This window comes from Simochromis diagramma, unplaced genomic scaffold (genome assembly GCF_900408965.1).
Source record: "Simochromis diagramma unplaced genomic scaffold, fSimDia1.1 OVJJ01000302.1, whole genome shotgun sequence".
In the NCBI taxonomy this organism is placed as follows: domain Eukaryota; kingdom Metazoa; phylum Chordata; class Actinopteri; order Cichliformes; family Cichlidae; genus Simochromis; species Simochromis diagramma.
This window is the reverse complement of record NW_024386792.1, coordinates 14321008-14347079: the sequence shown is the minus strand read 5'-3', so window position 1 is coordinate 14347079 and position 26072 is coordinate 14321008. Positions and strand designations below refer to the sequence as shown.

At 39.2% G+C, this 26072-nt stretch overlaps 2 protein-coding genes across 3 annotated transcripts in view; both read right to left on the bottom strand.

Annotated features, from left to right (window-relative positions):
* Positions 1 to 1230: 1230 nt before the first annotated feature.
* On the bottom strand, positions 1231 to 19580 carry mcoln1a (mucolipin TRP cation channel 1a). The gene is made up of 14 exons (XM_040024712.1): positions 19424 to 19580; positions 12701 to 12978; positions 12271 to 12438; positions 11161 to 11317; positions 9835 to 9916; positions 9455 to 9551; positions 8958 to 9057; positions 8568 to 8674; positions 6349 to 6498; positions 6133 to 6234; positions 5819 to 5941; positions 4598 to 4804; positions 4277 to 4407; positions 1231 to 2849 (listed from the first exon to the last, which is right to left on the bottom strand). Exons 1-14 carry the CDS (start codon positions 19452 to 19454, stop codon positions 2813 to 2815), a joined length of 1770 nt encoding a protein of 589 aa, XP_039880646.1. The 5' UTR covers positions 19455 to 19580; the 3' UTR covers positions 1231 to 2812.
* A 4776-nt stretch (positions 19581 to 24356) lies between these two features.
* The window catches only part of trappc5 (trafficking protein particle complex subunit 5), a 3605-nt gene continuing 1889 nt past the window's right edge, over positions 24357 to 26072 (bottom strand). For both annotated transcript variants that reach the window (XM_040024710.1, XM_040024711.1), the window contains one exon: positions 24357 to 25420. In XM_040024710.1, coding sequence (XP_039880644.1) covers positions 25124 to 25420 — 297 coding nt within the window. In that variant the 3' untranslated portion in view covers positions 24357 to 25123. The remainder of the gene's footprint in view (positions 25421 to 26072) is intronic.

Here is a 26072-nt window from a genome sequence, read left to right as displayed (position 1 = left end):
GTCACAGTAAGGGTGGAGCCTATCCCCATATGATAGGCTGTCATAGGGTGAGAGCCAGTGTACCCCTTGGACAGATCATTAAAACCCATTTTTACTCCTTGGCTTATGACATAGTCTGAACCTGATTTTATTGTTTTAATCTAATGTGCTGACTTTATTGTTTTAAATGTAATTCTAATGATCATTTTATACTATTTTATTATTGTTTTTGCTATTTGTGCCAATTTTATTATTTTAAATGTCATTTTAATTATCATCTTATTTTTTAAAATATTTTTTCTTTATTTTATATTATTTATATATATTTTTAACTTGTTCAATGTATCATTTCTGGCATGTCAGGTGTACAGCACTTTGTGCTGGGGGCTGATCTGAAAGTGCTATATAAATAAATTGCTTGCTTGCTTGCTAGCAGTCTATCACAGGGCTAACACACAGACATGAAACCATTGATTAGTTACTCGAAAGTCACCAATCAACCTAAAACATGAGTCTTTAGAACCTGGACAGAACATGCAAACTCCACATAGGACGTTTGCAGCCAGCTGGTGGATTTTAACCCCAGACTTTGTTTCTGTGAGGCAATGCAGTCTATTTTTGAAGACAGAACCATTAAGTTCCAGATTTGGATCAGTAAATTGTTCATGCAAATCCATCAATAATTTTGGATAGAGGAGAAAACCACTGGGACTTCTCCATTCAGGAAGTTGGACCGAAGAGCCAGAACCATTATCAGTGACTTCTCACACCCTCCATCACAGACCGTTCCCACCAGCTTCTGCAATAGCTTTCCCCCAGGGTCATCAGACTTCTGAAATCAAAACGAAGATACGCCACAACTCCACAGGTCATTTTTATTATTGCACTTTGTAGTATTTTTGCTGCTATACATTTAAATATAGTTCTTTTTTTGTTTGTTTTTTTAAATCCTGTGTTGTACCAGTTGGAATGTTATTTTATCCCTTGTACACTTAGTGTGTATTTAATGACAATAAATTTGAAATCTAAGTGTAGCTTTTGAGTAATCCTGGTAAAAATGACACACACACACACACACACACACACACACACACACACACACACACACACACACACACACACACACACACACACACACACACACACACACACACACACACACACACACACACACACACACACACACACGAACTACTTCCTCCCTCTGCTGATGGTTAGGTGGAACAGCAGGAAACAGCTTGTTGACTTAGATCAGACCAGGAAAATTTAATCAGTAGTTTGACAAGTATGACAGGTCACACTACGTGTTGTCCCTCACAAGTACAGTTCAAGTGCAGGTAATTCATAAAAAACAAACACAACAACACAAAACAAAAACAAGATAAAAAAAAAAAAAACTCCAGGGAAACACAAGATACGACATTTAAAGTTATGTATAATTTAGACATGTTGTCCATGGAAATCCAAAGTCCATCTGTATATTTAGCTTACAATTTACTCTGCTGGTGTTTCAGGCAGAAAATGAAAAGGCTGAAAAAACATCTTATACTTCATTTACCTACTCCTCCCTGACCCATAGCTCCTCTCGCTAAATGGTATTTGGAGTCCAGACTGAAAAACTCCTTAAACTATTGTGCGTTTTTTTGCGATAAAAAGACAAACAAACATACATTATTCAAGTTTCTACTAAAGATCAAGTCAGTAGGCAGCAGTTAGAGACATCATTATGAAGGCAACAAACAACAAAAAAAAGCAGAGCAAGCCACTAAAACAGGACAATCTGTTGTTTTCCTTCTTGTCATCTCTCCCAAACCAGACTCCGCTTTACTTAGAACTACTTATTGTGCTTAAAATAAGTCAGATCCAGTTTGCTAATGGTCATCAACGCAGTCTACAAACAGGGGTGCAGCACTTTTGATACACCGAGTTTCTTTTAAATACTTCAGCTTCATTAAAAAAATGTGGGTCTGAAGAAGAAACTGCAGCCAAGGTCAGGCAAAAGCTAAGTGCTTTGTTAGTGAACGATTGCATCCCATTACCCTGATCATTACTGAAAGAAAACGAAGCAATAAAAATGAAATAAACTGGGATCTACATTTGAAGACAACATGATGCAGCACAGCCGCCGCTAATGACACTGGTCGAAACTTTATAATAAATATGCAGCTCACAAAGAAAATGAATCAATTCCACGCCGTACGCCCATCTGCGGTCCCGTTTCCTGATATGTTTTGGAACTCTGTAAAAACAATCACATGGGGGATTTTTTTGTCCTGTTCTGTTTAAATGTCATGTCATGATTCTCCAGCTAGCAAATTAGCTTTGGCTATAAAGAGGCATTTAAGAGATATTAGATTATTTAAATTTTTAAAACGAGTTCTGTACAATAAAATGTTGCTGAATATGATATAAATATCTAATTTTAAGAGTCTCCTCCTCAGGAGCCAACCGATTTGAAATACTTCAAAAGTAAAACAAACAAAAAACAAAACATAGACAGCACCAAAAGAGTTCCTAGTCTGGGTGAGCATAAAATACACCAGATATATTAAAAATACTGAATAATGTTTCAAAAAACACACTAGAACCAAGAGAAATGTCTGTGCAATAGCCTTCTTCGATGCTGCTGTTTATACAGAGGAAAAGGCCCAGCTCTTCATCTGTTCCACGTTTCCTCTGCAGAGCGCAGTTCCAGCCAATTGCAACTCCCACTTTGGAACAGTCGTTTGGTTTGACCCAGATACACGGAGACACCGGGTGTTGGGTGGCTGCAGTGTGCCCTACTGGTCAGCAGGGGAGGCTAGTGAGGTTTCAGAGATTGGTGAGGTTGATTTCAGTTCACCAGCAGGACATCTTCATACGTGGTTGTTCTGAGGGGAAAATAAAGTTTGATGATTTACTACAGTTAGGATGTTTAATATTATTATCTCTGTAATTACAGTTTCTTATGGTAATATTTACGGGACATATTTTAACAATTTTAACAAAAACAACACAATATTCACGGACGCATTTTTGACGTGATATGATGTAGAGTATTATAAGAAAGCAACTTTCACCACAGCAGGAATGTTTGATTTAGCAGATTTTTGGTTTAAATATTTATTTTTACAGTGGTTGTCATTCCCAAAAACTCCAAAGGCATCCGTGTCTCTTCCCAGGACTGAACCTGAACCGGGTTAGGTTGCGTGTTAGTGCAGTGGTTTACCTAATCACCTATGTTATTTTAAAAAAATCGAGCTGAAAACTGTATTTTTAAAAAAAAAAAAAAAGGATAAAATATTGGTGCGCTCATAATCATGTATGCAACTTTACGTCTTTTTCAGTGCTGATCATTTTAAGGATTTTAAGGACCTAAATATGCTCCCTCTGCTGGCCAAACTAAGCATTTCTTTTAATGTTAAATATGTGTTCAGGCTTTTTTATGTCTCTAATTTGTGCCTTCTTATCTTGTTCCTGAGCTATAACCTATGAAGCAAAGGTTTATTCGTTGTGGAAGTGTTCATCTATAAAAGGAGGCACAGCACAGACCTGAAACACACACATATCAGGAGGAGGACTCTTAAACATTTAAACCCCCATCCCTGGGACTAAGATCATAAAAAAACAGTAGTTGGGATTTAACAAAGTAACTACTGTTCGCACTTTGATTACCCCACCTCCTCTCTCTGTTCACATTGCATGGTTCTACTGAAGGTTTCTTCCTCTTAAAAGGGATTTTTCCTTCCCACTGTCGCCAAAGTGCTTGCTCATGGGGGGGGGGGGGTCTTCTGGTTGTCGGGGTTTTCTCTGTATTATTTTAGTGTCTTTATCTTACCAATTAAAGCACCTTGAGGTGACTGTTGAGTAATTTTGGTGCTATATGAACAAAATTGATTTGAATATGTGTTTGGAAAGACTAAGACATGAGAACAGGATACCAGGAGAACTAGATGTAAATAGGACAAAGGATATATAAAAGTGAGGAAAGAGAAAATGACCTGATTTCCTTCCAGTGTGCTTGGTCAGAGCCTGATAATTAACACCAGTATAAATGGTAGAGAAATATCGTCTTTCTCTCTCTTTTTCTCCTCATCAGCAGCCAAAAATGTAATCAACTAACTTTGCGACATAATTGTGAGGTTGATATTTTTGTGCTGTCAGCTTAGATTAGGGAGTCAGACTTCACGGGTTTTGTGGTTGTTTAATAAAGCCCGCTGTCGCATTTATCTGCTTTGGTCTTTAGAAATGTAGCATTATGTTAATTTAATGTATATGTTTAAGCTTTCAGGGGGGGGGTCACAGGAGACTCACTCACCTGTCACAGCAGCAGAAGAAGGAGCAAGGTGAAGTCTCCAAACCTCTGAACTTCCCAGAATTCGGTGCATCTGTGCACTCTGCTATGAAGGCGTGCAGATCTGTTATGTGGATTGGTTCTTGGGTTTGATGCTGTGGAAATCAACAACAACAACAAAAAAAAAAAAAAGACACTACTGTTACTTTTCTGCTCTTTATTTGTAGTCCACAGTAAATACAGAAGCAACAGTTTGGATGCTACGGTGAGTTCTTTGTAATGCAGACTGAGTGATTCTACACATTGTAAATAAACGGATCCTTTTTATAGACAGCGATTTCCTACCTTGATGGTCTCGTACGCTCCTGTGATGAGAGCGATGAACAGAGACAGCACCATGTAGATGAAGAGGGAGATGAAGGTGTACAGGTAAACCTGGCTAAACAGCCACACTAGAGGACTGGTCTCCTGCATCTCTGCGAACGTCACGAACATGTCGTCGCCGTTAATGAGGGAGAACAGACACTCGGACACCATGGACAGAGAGCGGAACTGTAAATATATATATATAAAAAAAAGGTATTTTAATTATCAAAGTTAAGAGAAAAGGTCAAGTTTTTAAAAGCAATTTAAAAGTCAGAATAAACTGTAGTTCATGTTTCTGTTCCACTGATTTACTCAGTGGACGGAGAAATGTCCGAAAGAAAGAAGGTAGTCCAAAACTGTTTAATTATCTTCTCTGTTACACAACTTAGATATTATTGCTGAATGGCATTTGTGTGGCCTACTAAATTTTTTTTTTTTTAAATAGGCACGTTTTGTGTGTTCACATTTACTCATATACACCGATCAGACATAACGTCATGACCCCCTGCCTAAGATTCTGCTGTTCTCCTTTTTGCTGCCAAAACAGCCCTGACCTGGTAAGACACCACCAGACCCCAGCACATGTGCGCTGGTATCTGGCACCAAGATGTTAGCAGCAGATCCTTTAAGTTTTGAGGCGGAGCTTCCATGGATCAGACTTGTTTTTCCAGCAAATCCCACAGATGCTGGACTGGGTTGAGATAGAGGGAATTTGGAGGCCAAGCCAGCACCTCAAACTCAATACTGAACCCTGTTTGCTTTGTGGCACCACCCAAGGTTTCCCAGCAGAACATTGCCCAAACATCACACTGCCTCCGTCAGCCTTGCCTTATTCTCATAGTGAGAATAAGGCAAAGGCAAACACCTGGCACATTTAAATCATGGTGCCAGGTGTTCCCCAGGTAAGTGACGCACACACACCAACAACTAGACACACACCATCAACTAGATGTGAAAAAAAAGATGTCATTCACGAGACCAAGACACCTTCTTTCATTACTCTGTGGTCCAGTTTGCCATTTTTCCTGCTTCTACTGCATCAACATTCATATCCCACCCACTATCAGTTATTCACTTCACCTGTGAGTGGTCATAATGTTATGCCTGGTCGGTGCAAGTGAACTAAAACTTCGAAAGGAAAACTTAAAATTCCAAGGAGTGGAAGTTTTTGACATTGAGTTTTTCCCACATTTAATTCACCTTGACATGGTATGGTCCCAGGACGATCCAGCCACAGAAGCAGTAGCCCAGATAGATGACAGCCACACAGCAGCAGAACCGAATAACATTGGGGAAAGCTGCTCGAAGTGTCACGATAAGGATCTGCAGCAGGGAGGTGCAGAAACACAACACAGATCAAATTACAGTGTGAGAGAGCCCAGAGACACCAAATTAAATGGCCTTCTACATTACATCAACCCACAGGAGGAACTTCTCACTTTCTCACAAGTTATTAAATCAGCAGCATGTAACAATGTTATCAGAAGCTGTGCACCAGCACATCTGCAACTTACATTGTACTTCTGGAAGAATGTGAGGTAGCGAATGACTCCCACCCACACTAAGAGAGTGGAGGTTCCCAAAAGGATGGCACAGAGGTCATAGGAGGATATATTCTGTTGGGAAAAACCCAAAGGAATCGGCTTTAAAAAAAAGCTAAGACTACATGTACATGTTAATGTGTGTCAATGCTAAAACAAAACCCCCCAAAACTAAAGCTGATATTAGACCTTTGTCTCGATGCCGATTTTGATGAAACTGCCAGTGATTGTGAAGATGTCACTGATGATGAGGAGGATATACCAGCCGTTAATAAACTCAAGCCGGTCTCCCCAGCACACTTTACGATCTAGCGTCGTCTTAAAGAACTTCACAAACTCCTGCAGAGCAAAGAGAAGGAGAGATTAGCCATGTTTACACACATCAGTAGAATACAATATCGTCACTGATTTCTAGAATTGATTTGATTCCGATTCGCAAGGTCCCAAACTGATTCGAGCCCCAATTTCGATTCGATTTAGATCGGGAAATTTTGCCTCAAACAGTCAGAAATATTATAATTCTGATCATTTATCAGTACTGACACTTCATCAGAGGTGTGAGCATCACAGCAGATGCGTTTGTGTCAAAGTAAGTGAGGATAAAACACAGAAGAACATGAAGGAGATTTTCTTGGCCTGACTTTTTATAGCAGACAACTTTGAAAATATTCTGCAGTAGAACAAAAACGGAAGAAAACCATGACTCAGTATATGAACCTGATGCTGCTGAAGTGAAGCAGAGCAAAGTTACACAGGTTTTGAACAGCAGAAATGAGGCTTTCTTGTTGGAAGTCATAAAAAAAACAAAACAAACAAACAAAACAAAAAAAACAAAAAACCCTAAACAGCGGCCAACAGTGCTGTACACAACGGTAGACTGTTGGGTAATAAGGAAGTGAAAAATGCAGAAAATTGAGCTTTTTAGATGGGAAACTGCTCTCAAATTAAACTGAGAGGGAGAGAGAGAGCTCTGCAAGAAGTATCATTTTATTGTGGTGGAAGCAAAACAGCAAAAGTAAGAGGGCATTCATGACGATGTTTATGTGAAGCAAAACGTGAAGCTTAGTTTGGATCTTCTTTTGCTGCTGGTTCAGTCAATTTGGATGGAGAGCGATGAAACCTGCAGCTTCAGAATCTAGCGCAAAAAAAAGACGTAAAAAGACGTAAACACAAAGCGCGGACCCGACGAATCGGAATCGTACGTGGCGCCGGGTGAAAAAGCCAACATCTCATCTCACGGATTCTGATGCGTCGGGTCCACGCTTTGTGTTCACATCTTTTTACGGAATCTGTTTACCTGCTCTCGTTTGCTATTTTAGCTGTTTGGTGGTTGTTGAAATAGTTTTGTGAGGTTTAACCTGAGATTCTGGCGTTTCTGGCAAAATATATTAATATTTAAAAATCGATTCAGGATTTTAATGAATCGATATGGCTTTGTTAAAGCTAAAATCGATTTTAATCGATAAATCAATTACTGAAACTCACCCCTAATACAATATGGATCCCCAGTCAGGCTACTATTAGCTTTCACAAAATTATTCAAGAAAAACATTTAAAGGTTAGAATGAGAACCTACTAGAGATGGCACGATACCACTTTTTCATGTCCGATACCGATATCATAAATTTGGATATCTGCCGATACCAATATGAATCCGATATAGTGTGTTTTTTAATCAATAAACCCGCTTTTTTTTTTTTTTTTTTTTTATATCTTGCTGCTTTTTGTATAAGTTCATACTCAAGTAAAAAAAACAAAAAAAAAAAACACTTATACCTGTATGCAAAAAATGTACTGCATACTGATCAATCTAATAAACTTAAACCTGCACCATCCTCCCTATTCTGGTATTTTAAAGAGTAAGCAGATAAACAAACAAGAGACACGGACTCGCGACAGAAAAGCCGATCAGCTGATCATTAATCAGTTTCATGATTGAAGTAGCAGCAGGAGAGGGAGGGAGAGAGAAGAGACAGTCGCTCCATATATCGGTTGTAAAGCTTAACGCGGGGATGCTTTACAAACAGAGATGAACTTACACATTTGCTTTACTTCTCTCTGGGATCACTTCCTCGGAGAAGAAATGCCGGATTGGTAGCGAGGCTACAAATACACACAGCCGCTCTATCACATGCTACGGTTATGAGCCGAGTTACGCCGTGTCGCAAGTTTTGTGAGGTGCTTTTTTGATATTTAATGGATCGGATTACATTTTTTATTTCTCTCCGATATCCGATCCAGTAATTTACGTCAGTATCGGACCGATACGTAATATCGGATCGGTCCATCTCTAGAACCTACTATTCACTACTAGAACACTACTAGTCTGACATTTCCTTAGAACCTGATGTTCCTCTAATGTGAGTGGCCCCAGGTGATAGTAAAGTTGTATTTGAGATTTTCTTTACCCATTGCAGCATGATGCCTCGTATTATGGAGCGTCCACACAGCATCAGCGACAGCATGCAGATCAGAACCACAATAATATCAAATGCCAAACGTGCGTACGTCTGAACTGGAGGTTAAAGAGGAGAAAAAAAAAAGAGATGTGAGCAGTCTGTCTCCTCTTCATGGCTGCAGTCTAAGCCTACTGCTACACACTTCTGTATAAATAACTTCACTCATTGTAACTTCCTGTTGGCTCATTATTGTGAACTAGAAACAACTTTGTGACATTTTGTAACACCTTTGCTTACATGTTTCTAGTTTCATCACTGGTGTCATATTTTGCTTGCTGTACTACTTGCACAGTAGTCCCATGACCACTAACAGATGCTTCTTCTTTTCTGTTTTCTCACCTTGTCCAGAGATGCTCGGGTCTTTGCACTCCTTTATTGACGCCTGGTTATCTAGCCGGATCTTCACTTTGCCACTGTGAGCCTTGTTGTCCAGAACTATCTGTAAAAGAGAGAAGAAGGTTTTAAATGACGCACACAGCTCGGCCTGCGAGCACAGCAGCTGTTCAAACCTGTTTGCGAGCGGCAGTCAACTGGAGCTAAAGAGTAAACTTACACGGCTGGTTTCATAAATGGACTGCGCTGAGGCTGGTTTGTTTGTTTTCACTTTAACTCTTTCCCCCCATATTCGACAACCTCCCCCTGTAGCTTCGATACCCTAAGTTATATCAGTAAAGACTTGGTTTGACAACCATTAGAATAGTTTCTGGGTTCTTCCAAGGGTAGATGTATGGGGAAAGACCACCCTCACTAAATTCTAATGCACAGCCAGTAATGTTTTTCTAGCCTTGACATATGACAGCTCAAGCATGTGTTGAGTCTGAAAGTCTTTAACTCACTGTTATATGAAAGGTGTAGCAGTCTGGGATCTCGTTGTTGATGATAGTCTGGATATTTATCGCCTTCAGCTGGAACTCTATGGTAACATTAATCAACCTGTTTTAAAAGAAAAAGAAAACAAACACATGAGCACAAAAACATCTCATTTCTAACAATGAAACCAAGGTGACTAAAAGAATGACCAGAGGCACACATGCAGGACAAGAAACACAACATGATTCATATCATATCTCTGTGGGTTTGAGTCGCTGTCCTTGTATAAATGCTTTTGTTTGTTTGTTTGTCTATGTGTGCTCCAGAGGTATGTGATCATTAGATACCACGCAGATAATCTTGTCAACAAAGAGGAAACGAAGCCATGTGAAAAATGAAGCCGTACTTGTGGAACTTGAGTGTAAAGTTCTTGTAGTTGCTTGTGAGCGGACCCTGGGGGATCGTCATGGGGTTCACGCCAACACACTCTAAAGATTACAAACAAAGAAGAGAGAGGAATATCATGCTGAGAAACTACTGTCAAACTTGAATTTGCTTTCTTATTTTATATACAGGAAGCACAACATCATTTTTCAACTGCTAATCTTTTTTCTTAACGTTGATAAACTGAATGAAACAGACACTGGCATGAGGAAGTAAGAAACTCTCAGGCTGTGCAACAACTTCTGTAATAGGAACTATCGTTATGACACGTTTGTTGTAATACGTCGAGAAAAGCTGGTGACTGGTAGTCCCTTTAATGCCCTCAATTTTAATCATTTATAGAAAGGAGGACAGCAATTTCAGACTTAACTGTATTGCTTTACAGCTTCCCCTGCTGATAAAGACCTCCTGTACACTGCACCAACCTACTTTGTTAGTCATTGTTTAAATTACTTTCTGTTATTTAAACAATTAAATAACAGAAAAGTTCCTGTTTTTAAAAAAATCTACTATAGATTTCCGTTTTTATAGTTGGTCGACAAAGAATGTTTTCTGTAAATCAAAAAAAAAAAAAAAATAGACTTTCTGTAATTTAACACTTTATTTCTTGAAACTGAATCCCAAAGAGTTGGCTGCATTGTCGACAAGATAAACAAATTCTGCTTTGGAGAGAGAAAGTTCTTTGCGTTGCATATTATTACATCCAAAATACGATTAGTTGAGCCTGTTATGATCTATTGACCAGTCATGACTTGACAAAAATGACAAGACATTAGTCATTTAACTTAATTATTTGAAATCTGTGGGGAATGTACTGCTCTGTAATACAGCTGCTCCTCTGAGTCAGACTTTTCCTTTTAAAGTGACAGTGACACCTCAGGCAACAAATGCAACTGGGGACTTTTTGCAAATAACCACACTCTGCTTGACCTCTAATATGTGTGAAATCCTGCCCCTAACCACTTTCCATGGAAGGTTTTTGTTTTTTTAATCTGGTCTCTCTCTCTCTGTAGTAATCTCTGCATTTTTCTTGCATTGTTGTAAAGTGGGAGCCCAGATTTCATTTCTTTGAGTGTGTTTGACAAAATTCTCAGCTGAACTACTTGGTACACAAAGGCAAAAACTCTTCATATGCAACCCGCTACCAGTAAATGTGAACTGTCATTTTACAGAACCAACGTCTTGTCACATCGAGAAAAAAAATTTCACACATTAGCAGTCTGCAGAGGCGAGGACTCTGCAGACTGTACAGACTGTTCTTTTGTACAGTGTAGTTCACGCTGCCTACCTTTGATGACACGGGGGTCTATGCTGAACGTGTCGTTGGCGGGGTCGATGTGTCCCTTCTTGTAGTACTGCTGGCAGAGAAAGAGGGCGCTGCCATTCTCGGCACGGTCATAGACATATGCATAGCGTCCCACTGTGGTCTCTGGCAAGGCCAGATACTGGGAAAAAGGATGAGATTAGACTAATTAAGGATTATCACTGGGTTTTATGAAGTGAAGAGAATACAAGCTTCCATAGAAACAGGCCACACATGTCTTAGCTTTCAGCTAATATCAGTACGATCAATACAAGAATGAAAGTCAAACACTCAACTTCGAGGGAATGGCGTTGCTGTCTGGAGTCAAATAAAACTGTCAGATTTTATGTTGTCAGCTTTCTACAGCTCACCAACTAAACTATGCACGTGCTGTATGTGTAAGCTCTGCCCTTTGTCTTTTAGTTATCAACCAAATAATGTAATGTCTTCACTGACCAACACCTTTTAGCCTCGTTCATACTATAGATTTATTTGACTGTGACATTGAAATAACGTGAAAGCACAGGCAGAGAAACAGGAAGTGAGCTGCATGTCAGACCCACTGTGTGCAGATCTAATCAGCATTGCTGACATCCTTGACAGTGACTTATTTTGTAAACCATGGTAATAAAACTTCATGAGGCTTACTTTCATATTTATACAGTCAAATTTGGGTATACAAGATTGAATGTGTGGAACAGGTGAGCAGTGAATAGCACTGATGATCTATTGCAATGCAAAGTTTGGCTGGAGAATCTCAGATTCTGGTATTTAAATGGAGGACACTGTGACATGGACCACACACCCAAACATTCGTGCAGATCAGTTTCTAACTTCACTCAGTGTTTATCTATGGGAATAAAGCGAGTACAGTAGCAAACCATACTCACGCTACAATGATTCCCATAGTGACCACACCAAGTCAGAAAAAGAACCAGAGATTATAATTTAGCCCATGTTTGGGGAGAATGATGGAGACTTCAATATTATAAAGCAGAAAGTTTTCATGCTGTGGCTAATCAGGAAATTCTGTTTAAAAAGTTGTTTAATAAAGATAAACTGTTACAAATTTCAGTTAAAAAAAAAGATTATCACCTGCTCCACGGCGTAGAAGATGTGGTCGTAGACGTCCTTCTGTGTGTAAACGGCAAAGGAGTCATCTGAGGACTCATCGTAGTCCTTGAGGAAGATGTGCTTGAAGGTCATAGTGTTCTCCTCCTTAAAGGTCACCACCACCTGGTTACTGAGGCCAAACAGCACCAACTGCAGCAAAAACAGGCACGGGGTATAGAGAATGATGTGAGGACGATAAGAAGCTGTGACAAAGAAAAAAACCCTTATGTGGTGCGTTACTGTTACAGCCCCTAAACAGATAATGTTTCATATTTGATATTCAATTTGTGTGAATGTTGAAACTTCTACATCATCAGCGTGATTCCCATTAAAATGTACGGAACCAGAAATGTATCCAAATCAAGAGCACCCCCAAAAAGAAATCAGCATTAAAGTATAATATATGATGTACCTGAGTGGTGACAAAAAAAATTTTGGCTAGCTGCAGGATCAGTTTAAAAGGATAGCGCCCCTTGGCATGATATTTATCACAAGGGCTCATAAAGAAGTATTTTAGCTTCCTGCAAATCGCCTCCTCTTCCTCTCCAGCGTGGACCCAGTGACATCCTGCTGCTGTGGCAAACTGGTGGTGGTTACAGTTGTTGTCATGACTGTTAATTTGATAGTCATCATCGCCACTGCTGTCTGTGGAGCCGTAGCGAGTCACCGGAGAGGGAAGTCTTTCCCGCTCTGATAGGGGAAAAAAAAAAAAAAAAGATTTTAATTTTTCTAAAATATATCTTTTTAAAAACACTCTTTAAATTGGCCAACAAGTTTACAATGAGACCCTGGTTGTTCGGTAAAAAATATTGTCCGATGTATCAGTAATTTACCAATAAACTGACCTGGTCTACTAATGCAACACGTTAGTTGATAATGGTGTAGAATATATGCAAGACTAGAACTGAAATCCAACATCTGAAGCAGACTTTGGTCCAATAGAACATGCTGTGAAATCTTTCAGGTCTGGTTTTCATTATTCACATAACACAGCATTGTATCTGAGGACTGGTATTCGTCAATGTTAACAAAGGTAAACCCACATGTGCAGCGTTTTTCTCAAACTACTGGAAACTTCTCCTGAACATACTTTTAGTTTACTCACTCTTCATGCAGTTGTTTTTTTTATTCATTTTTGAAAACGCAGCTTGTTCCTCTCAGTCAGTAACACTTTGATAATCGCAAAAATCTTTGCATTTTATTGACTTTAATATAATCTATATCAGATGCTTATTTATAATGATAACATGCCTTGTTGTGGTGAAATAAAAAGATGAACTTAACTGCTAAACTTAAATCACGATAAGCTGAAAAGGCAAAGGCAAAGATAAATTGTGGCAATGAAGTAATTATGCAAAACACAGAAATTCCTTTTTGTGCAATCAAGCAGTTGGGCTGCTTTCGAAAGCAGCCGTCATGTGAATTGAGCAAATTTCACATATCTAAGTTTTTTTTCAGCTGAGACCAGTCATTTATGGGCTGACTGTGCACCCAAGCATGATTGGTAAATGACTGGTAAAAGGAAATTAGGAAATGAATGCATTTTCTGTTATTTCTGACTATTGAATAAAATGTCCATGCTTGAGTAAATGAAACTCCACTTAACAGCATTTTACAGTTACAATGTTGGTGACTGAAAAGAACCTCTAGGCCTAAAAGTCCTCTCTTCAGGAATAACACTACAATCATTTCCTGGAATACTTGATTTAATCTTCCCCAGACTACTTCTAGAAACAGATTCCTGAACACACCACGGTTTTCTTGGAACCCATCATAGTCCTCATTGTGTCTAATACTTTCTCTTTATCTCAGATCTCATTATCTCAGTGAGGTCAGCTCTGCATCACATGCTAGCTGACCTGTCCAACTCCGAGTCTATTCGGACTCACGTGAAAGAAGAAATGCTGCTCTCAATTAACCAACACGCTTTTAGTCTCTAACGTAGTTTTTTTAAAATGACGCCGATTCATACACTCCGTTTAGGTTTATTGAGTAGTTTTACTTTCCACTTTTTCCTTCTTGAGAAAAAAATAGAAAAGTTTGTGAGAAAGTCTGAAACTCTATATTCCTGAAGAGTCTGCTCTCCCAAAAGAGTCATAAGAGACTGTTGCAGATATCAAGTATCTGGTTTCTGCGATTGGTAAGAGATGATAAATCTGGCCCGACTTTGTTAGCCACGGCTAAGAACAGAGAAGTAAGGGCACACTGATTTTGACCTCGGCCCGATGATAAGGTGCTTTTGATATCAAATGCAAAACACACAGTGCGGTGTGATGTTTACGTGTCATGGGTTTTTGCAGTTGAAATTACACAAACAAGATGTCAGGTTTAGTTTTTTCCTTCTATGACACTGGTTATATCAGATAAGTTTCATAAAGAGACGTTATGACGCTCATGAAATCCTTAATGTAAGTCTGATGGAGAGTTCTGGAACATCACAGATATATACTTGCGAAACAGCTGCTATCAATGACAGACAGGTGCAGCTGTGTCAGGTTTTTCAGTCCTGTTGCCACAGGTGTCTAAAATCAAGCATCTACGCATGCAGTCTGTCTTTACAAACATTTGTGAAAGAAGGGGTGGCTCTAAAGAGCTCACTGAATTCGAGTGTGGTACTATAAAAGGATGCCACCACTGTAAGTCAGTTCATGGACTTTCTTCCCACCTACATATTCCACAATTAACAGAAAGTGGTATTACTGCAAAGTGGAAGCATTGAAGAACTACAGCACCTCAGCCATGAAGTGGCAGACCACATGAAGTTACAGAGTGGGGTCACTGTGTGCAGAGGTGCATAGTGCGTAAATGTCACCAGCACACTCCTGACTCTGGCATTAACATCAGCAGAAAAACTGCGCCAGGAGCTTCATGGCATGGGTTTCCATGACCCAGCACTTCTTGTATCTAATATCAAATTTAGATAAATGCACTTTAAAAGAAACCCTTTTCTCTGATGAGCTGAGTGAAATGTGTGTTAATGTGCACGTGTGCAAATTAACAAAACCCCTGACTCTGTCGGCACTTTGAACTGAGCCAGATGCTTTAAAAAAAAAAAAAGAAAAGATAAAACTTCATCTGTTCACAGTAAGCAGCAGCTTTTACATACTGCAGACAAACACACACAAGATAATTATACAATAAATATCAAATATAAAATGATACAAAGAACGCGTCCATATTAAGTGCCAAATGCATATGCACATATCAAAAATTTTGTTTTGCGAATGTCCATACAGATCAATTGTATTTTACTCTTTTAAATGTTTGAAATAAATCAATCCTATCCATTCATCCACAAGACAATATATCATGTTTTAACACTGCCTTTATTAAAAAAACAAAAACAAAAACAAAAAAAGCCCCACTCACACACTGTGACCCAATCACAGCTAATACTTGTCACATGTTTTTTGGTTCGCTTACCCTGCTTATTATAAAGAAAGGAACAAAGAACAGGGTCATTCAGTTTGTTCGCTTTATACTGAGGAAACAACACGGTGGCAATAAACCTAAAACTCTTTACGTAATCTGTTTACTGACCTTTAATCGACAGTTATGAGTTATTTCTCAAAATGATCACTTGCAAGATCACATACACGGTTGAATTAGGGAGGCAAAACCTGTTAATCATACTCGACGTGTCAGCAGAGCAAACTACCAGCTTAGCAGTGTCTCTTGCAAATGGGAAGTAAAACAGGAGAAGTAAACCCTGTTGTGTCCAGTATTAGTCAGCATTACCTGTAAGAAGAAAGTTCAGCGAAATAACTTTACACAGCAAAGTTTGGAGCTGGAATAACGCCAGGTTTGTTGTGCAATATTCCTTCACTTTGTTTATAAGATTACCGTTCCTGAAAGGAAAGGCCTCTTTTTGCAAGTAATTACCCGTGACACAAAAGTAAACAAACAAGAAACCTCAAAAGGAGAGAACGGCTGTTAGTCTTACTTCTACTGACATGGATGCAGGCGGAAAGTTTTGACAGGTGATTGATGAATGGCTTCTTGGACTGTTAAAGGAGCAGTCCGCATGCTTTTGTTTCAAGTGACAAGCACATCTGAGAAGTATTTAAATCAATGTCATAGTTTAAATGTCACAGTTTTGCTTTTTTATATCTAAGGTTGAGTAATACATTGCTTAATTTAGGAAATCAACAGTAAAAGGAGATTTTATGGTATCTGCATGTGGTAAACTGCAGTAAACCAAAAGCCATATTTGTAGGGGTCACTTCCTGCGGTAACCAACACCTGCAGTTAACCTGTGAGAATTTCTAGCTGTAAAGTTAAATAAATAACACACCAATGAACATTTGGTGTTAGCACAGTATGATGGAAACAGTTTTTTAATTATCTCAGCTAGAAAGGAGGCCGGGCTTTGGTTGCGTGCCTCGGTGAGAGGAATGTGAAGCATCCAAAAGAATCCAACAACTTAACATTTTACGCAGACAACTGGGGCAGCATTCATTTATATCTATGATCGTAGGAGTGTATTGATTGACATGGCAGATAGCAATCAGACAAACAAAAGTGGGCGCAGGCCAATGACTAAGCCATCCCATTTGACACTTAAGAGACAGGATCTCAGATGCTGCAGAAATCTATAGAAATATCTGGCCCTTCTGGTTCACTGTCGCCTGTGGCACTCGCAGAAACACTGATAAAGTTGCCTTTCTATCAATCAAAAACTGGAAATCTCTCATATCAGTGTTTAGATCTAGTCTAGTTGTCCAAAGTAAAAGGCCACACACAGGCTAAGAATCAAACTCTTCCACTTATAAAAAAAACAAAAAAAAACTTAAAGGAAAAATCTTAAATGAAAACAGAAAGACTGGCAGCTGTGTTCAGGGTTGTTTTGCACGTAGGAAGTGATCCATGAGTGAACTTAAATTGGTCTTTGTTCTGCAGCAATATGCTTAACTTTAAGCATTTGGTTAAGATTTTTTTCAGGTTTATCTTCTTTGGAAGTGAAAAAGCCCTGATAATGGTTTTATATGCTAATTTTTTTTTATATAGCCATCTCTCAAAGTTCTGTTGCAAATATGTGAGAAACTAGAAGGCAAAGAAATACAAGTAAAAACTCAACATCCATCCATTTTTCCTGTTTACAGGAATGTCATAAGGGTGGATCGGTGGATAACCCCACACTCTCACACCCACAATTACAGATACATTTAGGATCACAACCTAATAGGCATTCCTTTGTCCAGAACCCACACACACAGGAAAAGCTTGCAAATGCCACAAAAAAAGGCTCCAGCAAGTCAGCAGGTTCGAATCCAGAACCTTCTTGCTGTGAGAGGACAATGGTAGTACTGCACCATAGTGCTGCCACTAAAAACAAGTTTATTGTCATTTTACTGCTTAGAAAAACTCAACAGTTTATCATAGTTCTAGAAATATTGTACACGAAGTCACGAAGATGTCTGATGTACAACCTGAAACTACAGTCTGTGCACATGAGTAACTTGTCACCAGCAAGGGGAGGGCGAAACAATCCTTAATTTTAAGTTATTGCTCATACATATTTTAGGAATATTTAACATGTGTCTCATTGAGGTTCGTTGAGGTTTGTTGCTTACTGTAAGTTTTCAACACTGTCAGAAAGTCTCAAAAGGTTACTTCAGTTAAGTCAAATTTCTTCTCTTGAGGTCAAAAACAGACTTTCACTATCAGTTAGAAAATTCTCATCAGCATGTCTCACTGGAGCTGTACTTCATTTTATACACACTAATAATCCATCAGAAAACAGAGACTCAACCATGCATGTAAGAAGCTTATCAGACAGAGGCAGTGTGACTATGCATGAAAGACTTCGGATGCTGATTTCATAGGTTTGCTAAAAAGGGTGGTGGTCTTCATGGTTGTAGTGCAGGGTTTGATCTGGGTTTGGGGAGACAGTCTTCATTACCAAAGTAATACTTTTCCTTCACTGGCTCCCTTATTTTAATAACTTTATACACTGCTGTACATTTTAAGCTATAAAAACAGTGCATCATTTATCAGCAGATTCATATTGGCTGCAAAATAGTCAGTAAATCAAGTTTGAAAATAAATGAAATTAAATGCTGTACTCCCTTTAGACACTTTTGCAGTCCACACACAGCTTTCAAAAAGTAAAGTTTCAAAAGTACAAGAATGTAGTAGTACACACTACGACTGTCACCTTCTTATTCTGTTACTTCCAGTACTGATCCCCATACCCTTCCTATAATGTGAAGACAGTTATTGGAAGAAAGGTTTGCTTCACAGGTTAGCTTGAGACTATGATTAGAGGGACCACTATCACTGGCATTATTATGTTGAAAACTGCATATGGATGATATTTTATTGGAGGATTTCACAATAACTACTAATTAGTACCAAGGCATCTAATTTTATTATAATCTAGTAATTACAGTCTGGAATGCATGCAGTTGAAGGTGAGATCATTAAAAACGAAAACAATGACATAACTAACAATCATCTTTCATTTTGATGGGTCTGTCAGAGTTTCAAGATTAACCAATAATCCCACCGTTCATACATCTTAGAGAAAGGACGACATTATAGGATGAATCCACACGAGCTAAACATATGACAAAATACAAAGATATTAAATGCACAGTGTTGCAAAATTAATAAAAACAGCAGATCTTTCTCTTTGTGTCATAATGTGTTTTTGATTTGCATTTATTGGTTTTTAATGCTCTGCGTTAAAACAGCGCCCCGAACAACTTCTGTGTTAATCTTTAGTAAACATGCAGTATATCATGTGATCATGTCCGAGTTGCATGTCTGATGGAGGAGCAAAAGAAGGAAAATCCCACTTTGTCAACAAGGATTCAAATATGTAGTCATGGAGCAAAAAAAAGAACTGATGTTAGCGGAACATTTGGACACAAAAACCACTTGATGACACTGAGTGCTGTACTTAGCAGCCCAGAAGATGACAGAGCAGAAAAACAGTTTCGTCTGAGGTTGCAATGTTACTCAGGTTTAAACTCATTACCTGTTAGCTTTTAAACTCAAAAAATCAGGTTGAAGCTAATTTACGCATCGCAAAGAGCCAGCAGCAGGGGAGTGTACTAGAAACCAAAGTAAACAAAACCACAGTCGTTACGGATAAGATAAATTAAGTAGTTAAATGTTAGCGCTACATTACCAGAGGAGTCCTTCCGTCCTGTCGTAGCCATGTAGTTATCTGTTAAAATACATAAATAGGTGAAGAAAACAGTTAAACCTATAGCCAAGCGGGTGCTTTCTCGGGAGCTGTAACTGTTGATCACTGACGAGGTTAAAAACTAAAAGCGTTTCCGCTCTATGCAGAGCACGTGACCTATATCAATTTGACCACGTGACTCCTGCAGGAACCCTCCCGCGCTGACATTTTTAACAGTTTATATAGTTTTCTATTTTCTACTTCGTTTGACTGTTTGTTTTCATCTTAGTTTATTTCCGTTTCCAGAGTTTTCTTGTTTCAGGTTAATTTTTATTGTTTGATTATTTGTTTAAGTTTATTTCTTTTTTTCAAACCTCCCTCAGTATCTCACTATGGAAAGCGCCCTCTGGCATGGCCAATCACGGAAGCTCAACAAGGAACACGTGGGTCCAGGACAGCCCAATCACTTCAGGGACATGGGGTCTGACCCGCTTATAATGACATTTTTGTTTCAACATTCATTAACCGCACAGAGAAGTCATCGTTTAAATATGTTAAAATTTTCTTTAAGCAAACAGTATTATTAAAGTTCTTCATGACTGGGCCAAGTGTTCTCTTTTTTTGGAAATCAAAATATGGTCACCCTAGCTTATAATAGCCACGGCCCCACACCACCCCTTGAAGATCATAAAAGCTTTGTGCAGAACTTTGTGCACTAATTAATTAGACTAAATAATTATTTACTTTAGCTCAAGTTATTACGTTCGCTAAAAAGTTGGGATGCTGTGTGTAAGACATAAATAAACCTAAAATACAATGGTTTGTTCATTCTTTTGGAACATCCATTCCACTGTAATTATATATTTTCGTTGAGGAAATATATTGTTTTACTTTTATTAATATTAAATTATAATTATTAGTACTTTTAATGTTAGTTTTAGTCTTTCTTAAATTATCACACTATGGTATATATCACAGAAAATATTTAGGAAAATCAGTATGGTTTAACTTTTAAAAGCTATTATTTTAAAATGTTCTTTGTGCACATCCAGTTTTGCTTTTTAGTTTAACTTTGATTAACCATAGTAACTTTGTTATCTAATGTTTTGTTTTGTTTTTAAATATTTTAACTATTCAAAATCTACATCTACATCCTCAATAAAACATAAATAAATAAATAAATAAATACCCTTTCTGGGCGGATTTAATTGCAACGAACCACGGAACAGCACCAATGATGAATAGATGAACCAGCATTGCAAATAATGGACCATCAATGATGGTAGGAAAGAAGCTGCAGAACTGCATTTGTGGCTGGTCAAAACTAACAACTGACATGGGCCGTAAAATCCACCAAGGCAGGAAGAAGTGCCTCAGCGAGCTGAGAAAGGGGCCTCGCATTGACACATACTTTTTAAGAAGTAAGTCATATCAGTCGATGGAAGTCCAGAGGCAGGAGAATCCCCACAGTCCTCAGGGTATCAGCACCCCGTTCGAAGTTCTTTGTCGTACAGACCCTCCCATAGTCTCCAGATTGGAGCTCAGTCAGATCCAGCCAGTAGCAGTTCCCAGTCTATAGCTTAGTCAGCCACACCCAATATTAGATTCTAGCCCAGGACCCGGCCATTTAATATCAGCCCCTAGGTTGGAGTTTAGCCACCAACAGCTAGCAACACATTTGTGTACAGATGTAAGCCAGCCACAATCAACACCATGTTCCAGCCCAGAGCTCATCCAGAAACAACCAACAGAATCTTCCAACACTGAGTCTAGCCAACCACTACCAGCAAGGGAAAGGAAGATAGAAGGTAGGAAAGATCAGATTCTGTGGCCCAGAGCCAATGAGTAACCAGTTAAAGTCCAGGAGACTGTGGGAAATTGACAGATTAGTGAAAGAGAGAAGACAACTGAGGAAACAGTGGAGGAGGGCCTTTGAGACAGAAAGGAAGGGACTTACTGCCCTGCGGGAGGAAATAAAGCAACAACTTAGTAAGCTGCGAAGAGCAGAGCACCTCAGACAACAACGTAAGAAGAAAGAACGGACAAGAACCCTTTTCTACAGCAACCCATACAACTTTGTTAAGGGCCTTTTTGTTGAAGAGAAGAGCGGGTGCCTTAAAAATGCCCATTAAAGACCTGGAAGATCATCCGAGAAAAACTTACTCTGAGGATCCAAGGCACGAGCCAGTTACCATTCCGAGTAATATGCCGCCTATCCAGGCACCTGGACACCAAATGGTCAAAAGACCACCTACATGGAGTGAAGTAGAGAAGGTAGTGAAGCAGGCAAGAGCAGCATCGGCTCCAGGACCTAATGGCATCTCATATAGGCTCTATAAAAACACCCCCATGAGTCCTCAAATACCTGTGGAAGCATGCCAGCGTCATCTGGCACCAGATTCAAACTGCCAAGAAAGAACAAAGAGACCTTGACGTGGTCTTTTTAGACCTTGCCAACACCTTTGGGTTAGTTCCGCACGAGATCTTGTGGATGACCTTCAACTATTTCAGCGTACCAAACCACATCACAGGACTGGTCAAGACCTACTTTCAGGATTTACAGTTTTGTGTGACAGCTGAGAACACCACCACAGCCTGGCAGCACCTGGGAATTGGAGTTATGGCAGGCTGCACGATTTCCCCTCTGGCATTTATCATGGCAATGGAGTTGGTCATGCGGGCATCTTGGTGGGTAGTAGGAGGTTAGAAACTCAAGAGTGGCCTTCGTCTTCCTCCTATTAGAGCTTACATGGATGACATGACCATCATTACAACAACAAATCCATGTACTGGGCGATTGCTACAGAAGCTCCAGGAAAACATCGAATGGACAAGAATGGAGTTTAAGCCAAGTAAATCTCGCAGCATCTCCATCATAAAACGAAAACTGACAGCCGAGCAATTCTATTTCAGTGGAGAACCAATTCCAACAGTCTTAGAGAAGCCCATAAAGAGCCTGGGACGGTGGTATAATGCAGACCTCAATGATTCGTGGCAACTAGAACAACTAAGGCAGAAAATGGCTAATGACCTCAAGCGGATTAAAAACGCTGCACTCCCAGGGAAACTGAAGCTTTGGTGCTTCCAGTTTGGGTTATTACCCAGACTACTGTGGCCGTTGACAATGTATGAGGTCTCACTCAATCATGCCAATCGACTAGAGTGGCTAGTGAGCTCCTACGTTAAGAATTGGCTCAGACTTCCCAAATGCCTCAGCAGCGTTGGACTCTATAGCGACGGGATATTGTCATCGCCGATCAGAGGACAGGCACAACAGCAGGCTATAAGAGAATTAGCTAACACTGCTGAGAGGACCAGTCACTGGCTATGGTTAAAAAGGGCTAACATCACTTGGGCAGCTAAGGCAGTCAGCTAACCGTGCGAGAAAAGAAAATATTCCGCTCTTCTTCCCTTTTCTGGGAGGCAGTGGGGAGGTAGAGCGTAAAGCCCGATACGGCGGGGACTAGTGAGGTGTTGGAAGTCAGATTGGGTGCCCCCCTTCCGGCTCTCCTCTCTTCTCCCTTTTGTCTTACTTCTCTTTATCACCTTTTCTATCCCTTTGAAGAAGTGAGGCTCCATAAATGCTAAAGAGGTAATATTTTTTTTTTTTTGGATGCAGTGAATAGATAGGAGAAAATAAACTGTAGAAAACTAAACAGAAGAAAGAAGAAGATAAATGAAATAACAATTTGACATAAACCAGTGACACACTCCAGGGCCTGATCAACCCTGGCAGGGCCTCCTTGGATGAGGGTGTCTTGTGATAATGGCCAAAACACCCGATGAATCCAAGGTCCACTACTGACGATGTGTACCAAATCTTAATATGATAATCTAGATCAGATCTCTAATCCCCAAAAATGGCAGATTATCTTGGGTAAAAGACCGAAAGTTGAGGCACACAACGATGTGTGCTGCCGGTAAAGTTTCTGGGCTGCCTTTCCTCATAACAGCCATCCCTCAAGATTCTCTCCATTTAAAGCAATGCAATATCAGGGACTATAACATCTAGTCCTTTTACTGAATAAGGGAAAAAAGTTACAACATAAATGCATAGTCACCTGTAAATGAATTATAGTAGTAAGTACAGTTTAGTTTTGAGACCAAGAACAGTCCAAAGTGATTTACAGAGGTACATGGTTTTTAAATGAGTAAATAAATGAAACGTTTCTCATACCAAAGGTAAAGTGGACATATATGTGCTTGTCTGAACAGATGAGTTTAAAGTACTTTTACAGGATATTGTATAATCTGAGGTCCAAAGAGATTTAAAAAAAAAAAAAAAAAAAAAAGGCTTATAAGTAAAAGGAAAATAGAGATGGGACTATTTCCATAAGGTCTCAGGGGCGGCTTTCAAGGTAACAGTCCTGAGTTTAACAGTATTTCTTAAATGGAAAACAAGAGTGGTTCAAAGAGCTGATGTGAGCATCAAAACACTGGTTAAAAAAAAAAAAAAAAAAAAAAAAAAAGAGCATGATGAAAAAGATTCCATTAATAAGCTTTTATGATTGACAAAAGGGACTCCAATCCCTGTCTGATTTGGGCAGTAACACTCTCGTTAGCGATAATTAGACAAAGCCTTGTCCGCAAAAAAAGTGAACATGTGAAAATTAACTGAATGCAGTACAAATTTAATTTGTTTTAATAAGGATTACTGGCTAAAAAAGGGCCACCTTCGGCACCTGACTCTACCATTTACCACCTTCCGTGCTGTGGAAATTCTTTTATCCCGTTCTAACTTTCAGTTGTACTTTTGTCATGCTGGCATGTTTGCGATCATCAAATTTTTTAAAATTTAATATAACAAATATAACCCAATTAAATACGAATTTTTTTTAAATTATTACATTTTGTGACGAACATGTGATGAATATGCAAAAAAAAAAAAAAAGAGAAATGAGGAGAAATGAAGAAATAAGGAAATGGGTCAATACTTTTTTTTCACAGCACAGCATTTACTTTCATATTTGTGAGTTTAAGAAACAAGAGCAGTGCTTTTATTTTCTTTCTGAGACAAATGACTCACTGCCCCTCCCTGGTTTACCAATACTGAATTTTCTAGTTTCTGGTGAAACCACCACAGTTTCTTTTATAAATACCAAAAAGTAAAAAATAAAAAAAAAGACAGAAAAAAAAAAAAAAAAAACATCCATTCCCAAACATTTTCTTATAAATTTACTTATATTTTATAATAACAAAATGCATGTACAAACATTATTTAGCATAAACACATGCTAACCGCAAAGCCGCTGCCTCACCTCTTGAATAGGTCGAGGTAGCAGCGTTGTGGTGACCCTGCAGTACAAACATGTGGACACCTGTGCTGACATCAGGCCTGCCAACACAGATTCAGTCACTAACTTTAGCTAATATGAGGAAATGGGACATTTTCTATAAGCTGTTTGGTTTGGGAGCTGCTGATGTCGGTCTACATTGTGCGGTAAAACAAAACCCCCTTTTTTAAGAGCACTAGAGCAACAAAGGCTTTAAATAAAGAGCTTGTAGTGTTTTGTTTACATTCTGAACTCCTCCCAAATCTCAACCTCCACTGAAAGGCTGTAAAGTCATGTTCTTCACAGCTTTGTTAATCCTGCTTCTCTAACATAAAGAACTCGTTTTATAGTTGAACGTGAATTTTAATACCACTTGAGTCCTGAGAATCCATAATGACGACAAGTCTCCAGCCATTTATCCAACTCCCTCCTATCTTCCTTCCAGTACTTTGTCTCTAGCGACGACAGCCTCATCGAACTTTATCATGAGCGTGGTGCCCTTGTGCCAGTGGACGGTGACCTTGGCGGGGAAGCCGCTGTGGGTGAGAATGGCCTCTATGATCCCTCCCGTGAAGGCCGCGCAGTTTAAGGTGCTGTTCTCCTTGGGAACAGAGATGTAGGTGTTGACGAGGGGCTCCTTCTCTATGATGTAGTAAGTCTTGTCATCGTCGTTGGCTTGCTCAAGCTTGTCTGCTTCCTTACCAAAGAGTGCTCTCCACACAGATACCTGAGAAGGACAAAGAAAATGACAGAGGATGACAGGGGATGCACAAAACATGTGCAATCCAAAAAAAAATTACTTTATTTGCTTTGGGAGAAAGTGTGCAAAGTGACAGGCAATGATTTTTTTCTGCAGCTAAAGGTAGAGGCATAACAAAGATAACACAACTGAGATAAAAATTTAAAAGAAAATGGCAAAATTAGTCATTTAAATAGTGCCAAGATCTATTTTACCTTTGTTTATGCAAAAACTAATGTAATTTCCATGTGTCTGTTACGCAACATGGGACAGACAGTGATGAACAGTTTTAATCTTTCAGAGCTCTAACATGCAGTCATCTCATGAGCAATTAAAATTCAGCACTGAGCCTGAACTAAGCAGATTAATGAATATATTTACATATGAACTCAAATGATCACCTGGTGTAACATTATGATATCCCTCATCTCAGACTGGAGTTTTAGGTTTTGCTGAATCAGCAAACACAAAGACAGTCTGGCTTTGTCAAACACGGTAAATGGCCTGTATTTGTATAGCGCTTTACTAGTCCCTATGGACCCCAAAGCGCTTTACATTCAGTCATTCGCCCTTTCACACACATGCTTCCTACTAAACCCCTCTAGAATCTGTAAATCAGGGCTAAAGCCATCATGGCTTG

Excerpts from the sequence above, each read along its gene's own strand:
- mcoln1a (XM_040024712.1), bottom strand. The coding sequence starts at position 19,454 with ATGGCTACGACAGGACGGAAGGACTCCTCTG. Across the intron at positions 8,675-8,957 it reads CCCGAGCATCTCTGGACAAG|TTCAGACGTACGCACGTTTG; the intron begins GTGAGAAAACAG and ends TTTAACCTCCAG. Across the intron at positions 5,942-6,132 it reads CATTCTTCCAGAAGTACAAT|ATCCTTATCGTGACACTTCG; the intron begins GTAAGTTGCAGA and ends TCCCTGCTGCAG.